Source organism: Aplysia californica, unplaced genomic scaffold (genome assembly GCF_000002075.1).
Source record: "Aplysia californica isolate F4 #8 unplaced genomic scaffold, AplCal3.0 scaffold00915, whole genome shotgun sequence".
Taxonomy (NCBI): domain Eukaryota; kingdom Metazoa; phylum Mollusca; class Gastropoda; order Aplysiida; family Aplysiidae; genus Aplysia; species Aplysia californica.
Window position 1 is genome coordinate 150,861 of NW_004798185.1, and position 15,019 is coordinate 165,879.

At 41.3% G+C, this 15,019-nt stretch overlaps 1 protein-coding gene across 1 annotated transcript; it reads right to left on the minus strand.

Moving 5' to 3' along the window:
* Positions 1 to 4,121: 4,121 nt before the first annotated feature.
* LOC118478763 lies at positions 4,122 to 14,468 on the minus strand. Its single transcript, XM_035972937.1, has 2 exons — positions 14,195 to 14,468; positions 4,122 to 7,394 (listed from the first exon to the last, which is right to left on the minus strand). The coding sequence occupies exon 2, from the start codon at positions 6,717 to 6,719 to the stop codon at positions 5,304 to 5,306; it is 1,416 nt and encodes a 471-aa protein (XP_035828830.1). The 5' UTR covers positions 6,720 to 7,394; positions 14,195 to 14,468; the 3' UTR covers positions 4,122 to 5,303.
* Positions 14,469 to 15,019: the final 551 nt, after the last annotated feature.

A 15,019-nucleotide genomic window follows, 5' to 3' on the forward strand; every position in this document is an offset into this window, starting at 1 on the left:
TTCTTCTTCTTCTTCTTCTTCTTCTTCTTCTTCTTCTTCTTCTTCTTCTTCTTTTTTCCTTCTCTTTCTGTTGCTTATGTCTGTCTATCTTGCTTTTCCCCTGCACTAAGTGACCGTTGTTGTGTCGCTGGGCTTCTCTTTACTCAAACCCAAACTGTGCTACCCCATCCTTCCATTCATAATCCTCTTCCTCTTCGATCTCGTCCTCTTTCGCTCCCTCGCCCCCATTGCTTCTTGTTCTACTCCTGATCCTACTTCTTCGACGAGGAGGAGGGACATGAGGAAGAGAAGCAGGAGAAGTGGAGACAAAACGCAATGTTTTTGGGTCATTTTGTTGCGTTCATTTTCCCCCCTAATTATCCCCGAAGAGCTTAAGCCCACACGTTTTGTAATCGGTGGTCCAGTTATAGCAACAAAAATGACATTGTATTATCTAAAATACCCTTTGACTTTTTTTTATGGGTCTTTCAACAGTTTGCTCTGCCACTTCTGAGCTGGTTTTCTTGAAGAAGTGCTTGCAAATCTAGTAATTTTGGTGTCCAGGTGGGATTCATTCGGGTAATGATAGATATTATCCAATGCCTTGCTAGGAAATACAATGTAGGTGGTACGAAAACGTTAGTCTCTATAAGGTGGCAAAAATGGCCACTGACTATAAAAGGGTTGACATGCACTGCATCATAGGGATAAATGTGTAATAACAAACCGAGTAGAACTTGACGATTTTCTTTTCTGAGTGTGCATATTTCATCGAGTCATAAATGATAAACACAACAGAACATTATGGATCTGCTGTCAATGTAAACAGGCTTTTTAAAGAAGTTGAAATGCCCTTTTATAAAGTGTACGCGTAAATTTGAGAGATGAGAAACAATCTCTCTCACGTTGATTTTTACGTCATAAAATGATTATACTTTTTCTCCAGACGTCATGCTGCTGCAATATGAAGTGCCAAGTTGAACTATTGAATTATCATTTCATTCAAATTATTCTTAAAGTGTAGTGAACTGTAAAAAAATTGCTTATACTAGCGTCTGTGGTGTAACGGTAAGGCTACCCAAGTTCGTTTAGTTTATAGTAAGAATTTCACGGTACCTGCAACACAATAAGGTCACATAAGTGCCGAAAAAGTAGATGTGCTACAAGAGAGTAACATTCACGAAAATGAAGGAGGATAGATAAGGATGATAGATGTTTGATTGGAAAGAAGGAACAAACCACACCAGAGCACCCGCCAACCACCTACACCCAAGTTCAATACCTGTGTGAGAAAAGTATTTTTTATCGAGTATCTTTGTCTTTCTGCTGGGTTCAGTATCCCTCTCAGCCAGCATGGGTTGGCTTTAACAGGCAAGGTCGGAAGTCTGCTTCCGATATGTTTTAAATTGTGTAGATGGGGACGTAAAAAATACCTATAGGTAAAACTAGTGCTTGTATAGTACCACACAATTCTGGATAATGGACCGAGGTTTGCTGCTGAAAACGTCTTCATACTTTAGACTGATACCTTTTCAGCATCGGAAAGTATCGTGTAGAGAGGGATCATCATCATCATCATCATCATCATCATCATCATCATCATCATCATCATCATCATCATCATCATCATCATCATCATCATCATCACATTTCTGGACTCATTTTGCCATATTATTTCTTCAGGAGCGGCAATTGCTGCAACAGGAGGCAGCTGCGTTGTCTTGAGACAAAGTACAGTCAAAAATTCCTGGCGGCAACATATCCTGAAATGTCTCTTTGACAGGTGATTCAATGTCACCCATACTTTGCACAGCAGTTTGTATCGATTTGTCTTAACTTAATCATGTTTTCCCCCACACATTGTGGCTTGATTAAAATACTTTTCTTCAAAACTTTATATAAAATACTAGATCTATAATCTCCATCACGCGAAAAATGGGATTGTTCAAAGCATTTCCCGTTTATCACGCACATCTTGCATACGCATATGGCCTACGTCATAGCTCATCAATGACACCATTTGGTGGCAAAACAAGTTACAAGAAATACACTTATAGGTCTAGTAAACACGTTTTGCACTGAAGTTTATAAAAGTGCGTTCAATAAAGATAGCGTCCCGATTAGAAAATAAAAATGACGGTCTTGCTTTTAAAAGCGATATTATTTCCCCCGCTGTAAACCTTCTAAAATCTGTAGAAACCACCCACTTAGATTTTTTTATTAGCAACTGTTTAATGTATTTTCTGGAATACAGCTGACAGAAGTTTACAAAAACATTGATATAATAAGACAAATTGTAACAAGTCATTGAGCAAAAACTGAAGAGTTTATGTTCGATTGTTATGAGCTATAATATGACAATAAATTGCGCCACGAATTTTTGACCGCACCATAGATGTGCACTCTGGCGTAATTCTGGTGCACTATGGAGTTCACCATTTGATTCAATCTGGAGCCATTTGAAGGGCAAGGGGGAAAGGCGCCACGTGCACTAGACGATAGCAAAGGGGGTGTTTTACCCTTCATCTGGGCAGCTATGGCGCGAACCTTTCGCAGCACAGTTTTTATAGAGCAAAGGGTAGCGACCATGACGGAACATAATCTAGGATATCATAATTCACAAGTCTATGATTACGCTTCATTTGTGTACAAGAAAGCGTTTCCTCTGTGATCAGCCTATAATCAATGCGTGTAGAAATTGCGCCCTATAATTTACCGTTACGTTGATAGATCTATATAGTTTGTCGTTCATAGAAATAGTTTGTCGTTCATAGCAACAGGATCAATCACCATTCATTGGTTAACCCGGCGTAAGAACAAATTGATGACGCCGCTGTCGTGGGATTGACGTCTAATTTTGTTGATAGCACAATTGTGATTTATCAGGCTGCCCGCCCACAGACCACGCACATTTTGCGTCAGAAAAATTGCGTCAGAATCTGTCTGTTTCTGATCTAAAGGCTGCAAGCACACATTTGGTCTACGTAGATTTTTACAGTGTGGGTGAATGGTGGGTGCTCTGGTTTGGTTTGCTCCTTCTTTCCTATCAAACATTTGTCTTCTTTATCTCTCCTCTGCCTCCATTATCTCTCTCTCTCTCTCTCTCTCTCTCTCTCCTTTCATTTGTACAACCTTTAATCTTCGGGACTTATATTACCTAATTAGTGTTGAAAGTGCCTTTAAGTTTAAGAATAATAAGAATAAATGTGAGGCAGCGAGGTGGAATCAGGCTCTCGTCAATTTTTGAGCATATTGAGTTATTGGTATCGTCACAAAGCTTGTTCATTTGTCTTGCTTTCAATGAAAAAATTACCCATCCATCTTCAATAGAAGTGGAGATATTTGGGATTGAAGGAGGTGAGGGTCACATTATTTAAGAGGTAAAATTAGCGAGAAAATGGCCGCCAAAGCTTGGTAAATTCAATGGAAACTGTAAATTTATATTTTTGTGCTTTTTATCAACGTTTTCGGTGAAATCCTCAAAGGAATGTGTTTGTAAATGGACATAAAATGTGTTGAGCCAAAAAAACAAAAATTTGATAAAAATTGCTAAGCAGGGAGAAAACTGTTGTTTTCTTCGATTTCATTATTTTGACGAGAGCCTGATTCCACCACGCTGCCTCACAAATACATAATTTGTATAATTCCCTTCATATACAAAGCAAAGACCAGTTTAAAGATATTGTCAATCTTTATTAATATCAACACAGAGAATTTTGTCAAGGTTGAGTTAACACAATAAATAATATTTATAAGGACTTTGATTTTCATTCACCTCCTCTCTCTCTCTCTCTTTCTCTCTCCTTCTCTCTCTCCTTCTTTCTCTCTCTCTCTCTCTCTCTCTCCGTATCTCTCTCTCTCTCTCTCTCTCTCCGTATCTCTCTCTCCAGCATATGAACACCTACACGCACACTCACACACACACACACACACACACACACACACACACACACACAAACACACACAAATACAAACATACACATACACACAAACATACACATACACACATACACAGACATGCACTGTCGTTCTGTTTCAATTTCTTTGTCACTGTCTGTCTGTCTGTCTGTCTGTCTATCTGTCTGTCTGTCTGTCTGTTTGTCTGACTCTCCCTCTTCCCCCCCCCCCTCTCTCTCTCTCTCTCTCTCTCTCTCTCTCTCTGTGTGTCTCTCCCTCTCCCTCTCCCTCTCATCGAACGCTATAAAGAACAATAACACCCATTGAAGTGTTTTACGTAATTCTGCACAGCGGTAAATAATTATTGTCACGTCTTCACATGGTGCAAGAGGACAGCTCTGTAAGTTCACAAAAACAAAGTTGTGAGAGTCGATCGAAAAGTTGGGAAACTGAGGCTACTCTGGATGTAACAGCTTCGTATTGCCAAAACACATTATGTCCGCAAAATTGCTCATGCCTCGATCTTCTGCTGACCGCGGTGACTGTCTTTCCCTTGAAGACGACTGCTTTGGAATAATTAGTTACTTCTCTCCGAAAGCCAAAGACGGAAATTCTTCAAGGGGTAGCGGTTACGCCCCTCACTGCCGAAACCAGGAGACTCTAGTTCGGTTTCCCGAGAGGGGAGGACTTTAATCGAGTGTCTCGATCTTTCTGCTTGGATGCTGTGTCCCTTTCAGCCCAGGATGGTCCTGAGAGGGAGAGTCGAAGCCCGTCTCACAAACAATCTAAAATGTGTCGGTGGAGGCGTAAAACACCAACATTTGAAAAATAATAGAAGTTCAAAAACAGAACTGCGATTTGAAAGAACTGTTTTGAATCTGTAATGCTTCAACTCCTTGACCGAAAATAGTACAATCATTAGTACAGAAAGGGCTTGGGACGACAGTAACACTACGTCCTGCTACATTGAGTACTTCTGAAATCTTCCTCCTCGGCTCCTCGTGACGAAATGTGGAGGAGCTGTCTGGAAGTATTTCCTCTCAACGCGTTGCTGTGACAGAACCAAGTGCCACGCCGTCGAAGTGACCCTTTCAGCGTCTGTCTTGTCAAACTGAACGGAAGCTCGCTATTTTTTGTCAGACAGACCTTTGGAAAAATCATTATTTTCCTTTTCCTGGAAGATGTGCTCCTCTTTCTGTTGCCAAGACAAGTGAAAAATGTTCAGTTTTTAAAAACAGTCGACATTTTGTGTACTGTCCGGTCTTAAAAAGCCGACATTCTGTGTCCAGAGTAGTCTTAAGCGTTGCCAAGAACAGGGAATTGTTATCTAGATTAAATAGAAATGTTTTTCAAAGTCTCGGTCGAAAGTCTGCTATTCTGTTTGGAGACGTGAAAGTCAGTGGATATTCTCAACTGTTTGATGCCGTTCAAACCAAATCCTCTTCTCTGTTCAAACCCATGCGCACGTTGAAAAACTGCGAAACTTTCCTTGTAACAGAAGCTTTCCGTTTTTCCACTTCCTTCTCTATCTTTTCCCTTAGCGCTTGACTCATGATCATTCGTTCTGGATCTGCGAGGGCAAATCTCCTTCTCTTTAACCTTTCAGAGGCCGGGTGATCTTTGGCATCTCCATATCTGGCTGAAAACGTTTCAACGAGGGTGGACGAGTAAGGAGAACCTGGTTTATTTGTAGTGTTGATATTTTTAGAACCTGAAGCCACTTGGTCACTGCTTCCGCCATTATTGTTTCTGTGGTGCTCTTCAATCTTATCAAAGTCCCTGTCTTGTTTACCCCAAGCGTTTTTACGAGCTTTCCTGTACTGTTTGGTCAGGAAGATCGGGTCGTCAATCCCAGCTGGTTGAGAGCAGCCGAGCTCGTAGAACTTGTCGTCATTGATAGAGCTGAAGAAGGACTCCGGCTGACAGAAGCTGCCCAGGGCAGCTGCGCTCACACTACGCCTGAAGGTCCCCGCGTGTCGGGAGAAAAACGATTTGTTCTCTTCGGCATCTTCCTCCACCATCCCCTCCTCCTCCTCCTCCTCATTTGCATCCGCCTTCGGTGCCCCTTTTGGAGCTCTCCCTAAGGCAGCTTCAGCGTCACTGTTGCACGGTGGCTGGTGGTTGTTTGTTCCTAAAAAGTCCCGCGGGCTTTGTCTGGGCTGGGTAGGAGACATAAGTTTCGTGGGTGTCCCAACTTCAGGAAGTCCACTAACTTCTTCGTCTTGGACGTCCCACACTTTGTCTTCCACCTCCACCTGTCCGAAATTGGCGTAAAAATTCAATATCGGACACTTTCTAGACGGTTTTGAAACTTTGGAAGCTAAAAGAAGCATTTCAGTGGGGGTTTCCTGTTGTGTCGAGCTTATTGAACCGTAAATTACGCCACATGAAGAGGAACGCTGGAATTCTGATACACGGGAAGGAGAACGAGATTTTGAGCTATGAACAATATTTTCGTTTGTGTCGTACGTGAAGAATGCCATCTTTGAAGCATCTTCGAAAGCTCCAGCTGATTTAACCTGAGTGTTGTTACTTTTTTCTAGACTTGGTATCGTGGGAGCTGAACTTTTCTCATCAGCCACATTGTGGGCATCCTTGTACTGACTGTTGTCTTCCCCAGCGTGAGGCGTAGGTTCAGTTGACGTAATGAATAGATTCCACAATGGGATATGGACATTCTTTCGCTTGGGTGTAGTGATGTGAACCACATTCTCGGAGTCTCCACCGAACGTACTTGTATTGAGAGTGCTCATTTGCTGTTGAGAAAGACTTTTCTCTGGCCCAAGAGAGAAGTTTCTAATCTTATTGTCATTCTGAGGCTTCACAAACTTGATTGACGTCATGGTTGTTGAATTTTAAAATATAATTCGATGTTTCGCTGATGTATACCGAAGATTTCGTAGTCTTTCCAAGACTTCCTTTCGAATTCGAAAAATAATGTTAAGTAAAAAATGCTCTCATTTTGAAAATTCGTGTAACAGCTTAAATGTATTTCTGGAATCCTCGAGCAAAAAACGATGACTTGTTAGCTCCGCAATTAATACAAAGTTCCACGTATACTGTGAAAAATCTTTCGTTTGTGAAGAAGCCGTTAATATTTCGGCGCTGTAATCTTCAGGAAGTAGACACGCTCAGGGAAAACACTACTACTGTCTTTAACACAATTCGTTCATGGATAGTCAGGAAAACCTCCACAAGAAAACTGTTTAAGGCGCTTTTTTTTCACTGTTTAAACGTATCGCTGAGGCACACGCAAATGATCCTTCGCTGTCGCTGTTAGAAAACTAATTGTCCAGAAACTAGAAGCACCACTGAGTGCCGAGTTGTTTTTTGAAGATACAAATTGTTCACTCAGACCTCAGCGCACCCTCATCGCGCATTCGTTGTCTCATAATACAAAAGGAAAGGGATGAGCTGAGGTTAATTATCCCTTTGATGGGTCTCTTATTCTAAGCCCTCGGTAGCCTCACTCGCCTAGAACTCAAAGCGCTGGAAATTCCTCATTGGTCTCCATTCATCTGTTGAAGAAAAGAAATAGTTGATCATGAAAAAATCTGGCATATTAATCAATAGAAATGAATTACTTTCTTAATGAGAGAAATGAGACGGGTGAATGCAGTGGGAGGAATGTGTAGACATGAGCTGGAGCGTAATGCGTTCATTGAATCTTTATGAGAACTTGCTCAACAGCTGTGTAGACATTGATGTGGTTGCGCATTTGTTCTATATCTGAAATAACATTCCTATCTTTATATTTATGTCTGTGTATCCCCCTCCCCTCCGTCTCTCTCTCTCTCTCTCTCTCTCTCTCTCTCTCTCTCTCTCTCTCTCTCTCATTCTCTCTCTCTCTCATTCTCTCTCTCTGTCACTCTCTCTCTCTGTAGCTCTCTCTGTCGCTCTCTCTCTCTCTTTCTCGCTCTCTCTCTCTCTCTCTCTCTCTCTCTCTCTCTCTCTCTCTCTTTGACTCTCTTTCTCTCTCCCTCATCTCTTTCTCTCTCTCCTAATGTATAGAGATATGGCCTACCCCATCCACCCTCCCCCTTTTTTCTCCATTTCATTTTCCTTTGCCATTCTCGTCCTCTTTCTTTCTGTCAGTCTCATGTTCTCATTTTCTTTAAAAGGCAAATATATGCATCTAATAAGGGGATGAATCTGAATTTTTTTTACTTTTATAGAAAAGCCTGTGAAGATAAGTGCACGATAGACAAATGACTGATTATTTCAAATACAAGTGTGAGGACATGAACCATATATTGTAAATCGAGCACAAAAAGGACAGAAGCCAGAGTGTAGAATTAATACCAGCAGAACCGACTTTATCTTTTAAATGTGCTTTTGCGCTCCCACCAACAAAGTTCAGGTCAATTAAAAGGCGGACTTCAAATCTGCCTATCAGGGCCAACCCGGACTAAAATGGATACAATGTCCAAGCAAAAAGACCGAGATACGCGATAAAAATGTTCACCTCTCGGGAATGGAACAAGGCGTAACCGCATGCATCACAGATACCGGCACAGATGATTTTGGTAAAAAGAATAAAAAACATGGCATGGTGTGGTATGGGTTTACACCGCTTTCAACACTGTTAGACTACATAATCTTCAAATATAACGTATACATCCGATAGGACTGAGCCAAGTACATGTAGATTGAGACCCTTGAAAAATCCCCAAACAACACAAGTTTAAAACTCGGCTCTTTGAGAATTTTAACTAACGTCGCCCGCGCCAGTATGTTATCAATCAAACATACAGCTCGCAATCAGAAATCTGCAAAGTATTAAAACCTCAGTTGGTGTATATTGAGATCTTATACAAACCCACGATTACAAGAAATATTTTATAACATTTTTTTAAAGAGTTTGTGGAGACAGAGGGGATTAAAGAGTCGTAAAGTCAATGTCGAGTACGAAACCAAGCAGCTAGAAAAAAAACCCAGAAGACAACCTCACCAACCCTAAAAAAGGGGCCGTAGAATGTTTTAAATGAGATCAGCAAAAGTTCTAAAGAATTAATGCAAAGATAGTTTTGCAAGAGAGCCGTCGGTTCTATTTATTCCTTATAAGTAGCGCACACGTTTTATCACACCAGTGAACCTTTACATTGACAGCTAAATATGGGTCATAATCTGGTACTTTCGTTCTGAAGCAAATTATTTCTTTGCAAAGACATGATGACCTTTAGGTAATGTTATTTCCCTGAATGGAACTTATTACGGAAATGCTCCGATGAACGATATGTCAGAATATTCAGTGCGGATAATAATTTATTATGAATATTGACCAATGGGGGGTATCATTGGAGTTAACTGAAATTTGCATACTATGATATGCTTCACTCTTCTATTTGGAAAGGAAATAAAGAAACGTTCCAAACTGCTGGTACCTACACAAGCGCTTTCTTTACTTTCTTTGGTGTCTGTGGTGTAGCGGTTAGGCCATTCACCGTTGTACGCGAAGATCTGAGTCCGATTTTCAAAAGGGGTGAATTTTTATCGAGTATTTCGGTCTTTCTGCTGGGATGTTGTATTGCTCTTAACCTAGGTTGGCTTTGACGGGAGAAAGTCGACGGCCGCTGCCTAAATGATCTGAATTGTGTCGATGGGCGTAAGACTTTACTTCTATCAGCCGCTTATACCCTTTTAGGTGTCGCGGGAAGAAAGAGACGTCTCTCAGTCGCCAGCCGGAGAGCTTGGGTCAGGGGGGTGCCGTGGGTGGTTAATGTTTCCCTGACTCCATCTACCCAGGTCTTTCTGGGTCGCCCTCTAGCCTTGTTGCCATCGAATTTTTTTAATGTAGGCACGTTGTGTTGGGTGGTGTGTTGGTAATCGTAGGAGACGTCTGAACCATTTGATTTTTGGGGTGTTGGGTGGAATGCAAAACATCATTTGTGCCCACCATTTCTCGAGAAATGGTGATGGGCGTAAGACACTTACATTAAAAAATGAGGTAGGTAATGTACCATGTACACTCAGAGCACGGACAAATAATGTTCTAAAAGAATGTCTATATGAGAAACGAAGCACACCCTTTTTAATCAGACGCTTTTGCGGCATTTTAAGAAGAGTACCATGTTATACTGCATTACCCCTGGCTTCTTGCAGCTGGAGAAACATAATATTCCCCATTTCTTCCAGAATCTCCGCCCTGGAGCACTTTGCTTACTTTTAATAAATTTGCTCTCGTCTTAAGCTATCTCTGCTCAGGGCTGGCTACTACAGCACAATTAGATTCACAAATGCAAGCTGTTCAACTCTTCTAAGCTGAGAATGCAAAATTTTTCACGAGACAGGAAAAAAACGTTTAATTCTTTTAACAATTGCGCATGTATAATATTTTATTGCTTTTTCCACTCAGCATTTAGACTATGAATTTTGACAACTCGAGCTCAGGCAAACAATGTTTCAGGTAAGAACCTGTGGCGTAAAAGCTCATTGTTTTAGGCTTAGTACATATGAACAGCTAGCAAACCTTTGAAGAAGGGGAATATAGGTAAACTATTTTTTAAAAGTGTGGTGGGTACGTTGATATTATAAAAAATAATCGGAAAATCGAATAACAATGTATAAAAAGCGCCATCTGAAGGAAAAAAGGAGTTGTGATCGAAGGTTTTCATGTTGCTTTTAGTGGAATGTAGTCTATATGTATGGTAAGGACTCTGGTGGAAAGATTCAACGTGTTACGAATACCTCATCACTTTGCTTTATTTTAATTTACTTTTTTGTTCAGTGTCCTTTATTTATATTTTAAAAGACACACCAAAAAGGTGGTATCTTTGGAGACTGTTGAGAATTCTTGTGAGGAAAAAAATCAAATGAGGTAGCACTTGGAGAGGCCCATGCAGACAGTTCGCTGCTAAAAACAATCAGGAAAAGACAAATGACGTTTCTGGGACACTTGAGTAGACATAAAAGCCTTGAACATCTAGCTCTCTCAAGCAACTTTGAAGGTAAACGAGACCGGAGTAGACCCAGAACAAGCTACTTGGAAATCCTAAGCAGATGGGTGTTGGGGAAAGATCAGGGTAATGTAGCTTTGTTTTTTTAGAGCATTCTAGCTAAAGAATGAAAGGAGAACCATGATCACCGATGTCTTTCGCAGATCTGGCACTTTGATGATGATGTGCCTATTTATGGTGCTATCTTAACGATCGTATACGTGTTAGACAAGTATTGTTGATGAAAATGTGAGTAAACACAGTGATATTTCAACACCATAGTGCGGTCAAAAATTCGTGGAAAAACTTATCCTCAAATATCTCTTAATGTTAAACGGTTGAAACACCGTCACCTATACTTTGCACAACAGTCAGAATCAATTTGTCTTAACTTAATCATATTTTCCCCCAACAATTGAGGCTAGATAAAAAACATTTTTTCCTAAATATTTTATAAAATCTACAAACATCTGTCACGCGGAAAATGGGATGTTCCGCAAAACTCACCTCTTCTCACACTCATTTAAAATACGCATAATTTATCATTGCCTTTGTCACAGCGCACCAATGACACTTTTTTTGGCAAAACCTGTTACAAGAAATTAATTCTATAGCGAACACTATTTTGCACTAAAGGTTCTCAAAATATGTGTTCAATAAGCATAATGTCGCGATTAGAAAAAAATGACGAACGTACTTTTAAAAGCGATATTGATCAAGCTAAAAAAAAAATTAAATCTGTAGAAACCATCGACTGTAGTTTTTAAAAATTAGTATTTATGAAGGAAATGTCTAAATTGCAGTGTACAAATGTTTGAAAAAAAATAGTCATCTGTTAAGCAGACAAATTGATATAAGTCATTCTGCGAAAGTTGGAGAATCTAACTTCTTTAGTTAAGGAGAAATTTGTCAATGTTGCCAATACGTTGTGCCACGAATTTTTGACAGCACTATAAGAGGAAACAAAAAGAGGACATGAATAATTGACTAATAATAATTTGTATTTTTTTTTGGGGGGCCTTTGTTGCCTATTTTACCCTTCCCCTTTTTTCCCTGCCCCCCCCCCCCCCCCCTTTCCCGTACAGGCTGCCCTCGCATAGAGTGACCAGGTTTTGTTTGTTTTAGTAAGGTTTTACGGAGCTCGCAACTGCATACGGTTATATGAGCGCCAAGGGGTGGGTGTCAACAGAGACGTCCAAACGGGGAATCAGGCTTAGGCCGGTCCCAGAGTGGCTCGGTAAGTCTGACCTGTAGCTCGCCTAGCTCGCACCGTGCAAATGAACGTATACATTATCGTGTGCCTGAGAGGCGTCGCTGTATGGTCTGTCTGTTGTCAGCTGGGCTGCACGACGCGTCAGACGTGCTATTGAACAGTGTTGTAAAACACGTAGGACATGTGTCGCACGCAGCCTCGCTTCGTGTTTATTTTCTACTGAAATTCTTCACAGGTCATCTAAATCAGCCAGAAGTAAGTATTATTAGGTGCTTTACTATTAGATATGGATGCCAGCATCAACACTTGACCACAAAATCCCAAGAAATGCACTTTATCCTACATTAAAATTTCGAATCGAGAGGTTGACCTTGTTTCGACTGTTCGTTTATATTTGTAGGCCTGTGTGCTTCTAGTCTAGCGCGGCTGAGCTGACACGCAGAGGGCGCTCACCCAGACACAGAAGCCAAAGCACAGTGCGGCTGTGCTGACACGTAGACGGCGCTCGCTTGGCGAGCTAAAGGTCAGACCAACAGAGCTACTCTGGGACCGGCCTTACTCTGTTCACCTCTCTAGTCTCAAAGGCACAAAGTCTGCTTCGACTATCAAGACACCCCAGAAATAGCAGTTCACAAAAGAGTGGCAAACATACAAAAGAAATAGGGGAAAACTGACGATAGCAAGGATGGGGAAAGAAAAAGCAGCGGCTACCCCTATGTTGTTCCGACACAATATGAGCACGCTTTGATAAATCTGCCCATTTACAATTCTACTGTGTATAAGAACAAGTTAGTAGCTCTTCCCTTTGGGAATAGCCTAAAAGACACTTCAGTCAGTAGCACTGTCCTGGGGGGGGGGGGGGTGACTAGATTTTTATTATCGACTCCGAATTATCTTACGATTTTGATAGGGTAGATAGAAAGAACATTTGGATTCTGACCTCATGGTCGTAATAACTAAAAAAAATGACCAAAAATGGCCGATAGAACTTTGCATTTCAAAGGAAGCGATTAACCTTAGGTGCTATCTAAGGATCCAGATCAGTTTCGCCTTAGCCATTTTTTCACACCCTATCACCCTCTAGTTCTATCTTCTGATAAGCAAAACGCACTGACCCAGTTCCACTCTTCCCGAAAGAAGTAGAGTATTATAGGCCTACTAGAGTGTAACGTGATGAAATCAATAATAAGTAATGTGAAAGGTATGCCTGAAACCGTCCCCTCTCTGTGGCTGAATTGAGATGATATTGCGGTTATTTTTATATGGAAGAAAGAAAATTGTAAGGAAATTCTATATTGGGAACAGGAAAGTACGTTTTAATAACACTTGATGGAAGTGAATTATGCAGCCAAAATGCAAATGCGAAGGTGATTTTATACAAAGATATCACAGACCAAAGACTCAGTAAAACTTCACTCTTTTACGACAGTAGTAATGATTTTGAAATGTTATTCCTTTCGTATTAAGAATTAGATCTAGAGCGAAACGTGCAACAATAAACGATGTTTCGAGGTCAACATCATAAATAATAAAAGCATTGAAAGGTACCACTTTAAAAGCATAGTTACTGCATTCGTTATGTTATTTACTCCAACAAGCACATAAATAGAATTAACCCCATGTGGGAACCCCATTGCAGACACTGTGACTACCACGAGGAGACCGTTGAACATCTTCTCCTTCACTGCCCAAACCTGGCAGTTCTTCGACGCAGGCTCCTACACACACCTACAGACTTACAAAGCCTACTCTACTCTGGCGCTGACCAGATGACAAGGACATTTGGTTACTTGAGGGAGGCATTGCGCTGCGAAGAGAGAAATGCTCGCAGCTAAAGGGATTTGAAAACAACAACAACAACATGTTATTTACTGTGAATTCCGAAAGAGTGGATGGCTGGAGGGTGCACTGGTGTAGTTTGCTTATGCTTTCCTATCAAACATGATATCTCTCCTCCTTTTCTGAGCTTGTAAAACCTCTAAACTTCTGCACTTACATGACTTCATTGTGTTGTAGTGCTGTAGAACTGTTACTGAACCTAAACAGAATAAGAGGGATAGGTGGCACAGGCATACGAAAAATAAAAGAATGACACACGTGTGCCCTACAATCACGTTCCTGCGACAGATTTCGTTGGGAAAAAACAACAACTGAATTTGGTCAAGCTTACCAGACTTGTAGAAAAATCCTTTGCAAACACTTCGATAAATTGTATCGGTCCTGTTCTGGTAGATAACTGACGTGAATGAAATGAAATAGATTGATTGAGCGAGAGAGAGGGAGAGAGAAAGAGCGAGAGAGAGAGAGAGAGAGAGGGAGAGAGAAAGAGAGAGAAAGAGAGAGAGAGAGGGGGGGAGAACGCTGAAATCTCTTGTCGTCAAACAAGCGACGAGGTTCGTATGGCCTCCTGGGCTGTCGCAGGCTTTCGCTGGAACTGTTGGTCCGCGAACATCTTTTATCGTCTATCCTGTGTGACCGCAGCTGGTTCCACACCAGGGCTAGCTTCACCTCTCGCTACCTCAGCCACACGCACTCACCTCTCTTTCTTCTTAACGCACCTCGTGAAAACTCACTTCTTTTCACCTTCTTCTCTTTTTATTTATCTCCCTCTAACTATCTCCCTCTATATCTCTATCTTTCGTTCCCCCCCCCCCCCTCGAAAAAACCCACCCATTCTTTACAGCACACTTGCTTTCCTATGGAAACAGTGAAACAGTACCAATCATCCCTCTCTCCCCCTCCTCCCTCTACACACACAAACCCATCCACAAGTTCAGTCGTGCCCTTTCTCCCCTCCCCTCCGCCTACACCTCTTTGTTTGAGCCAGACCGAGGGAAAGTTTCCTTCTTGGGGAGTCGAGACTGTCCCGTGAGTCGAGGTTGTCACTGGTTTTTTTACCTGGACATCAGTGAATTAGCGCGGCAAACAAACTATAGGATAGTGTGTCTGTATACGAGTACTTGCACCCCTTATAACCCTCTCCATATTTCCTGGC

Coding starts and splice junctions, on each gene's coding strand:
- LOC118478763 (XM_035972937.1), bottom strand. CDS start 6,719: ATGACGTCAATCAAGTTTGTGAAGCCTCAGAATGACAATAAGATTAGA.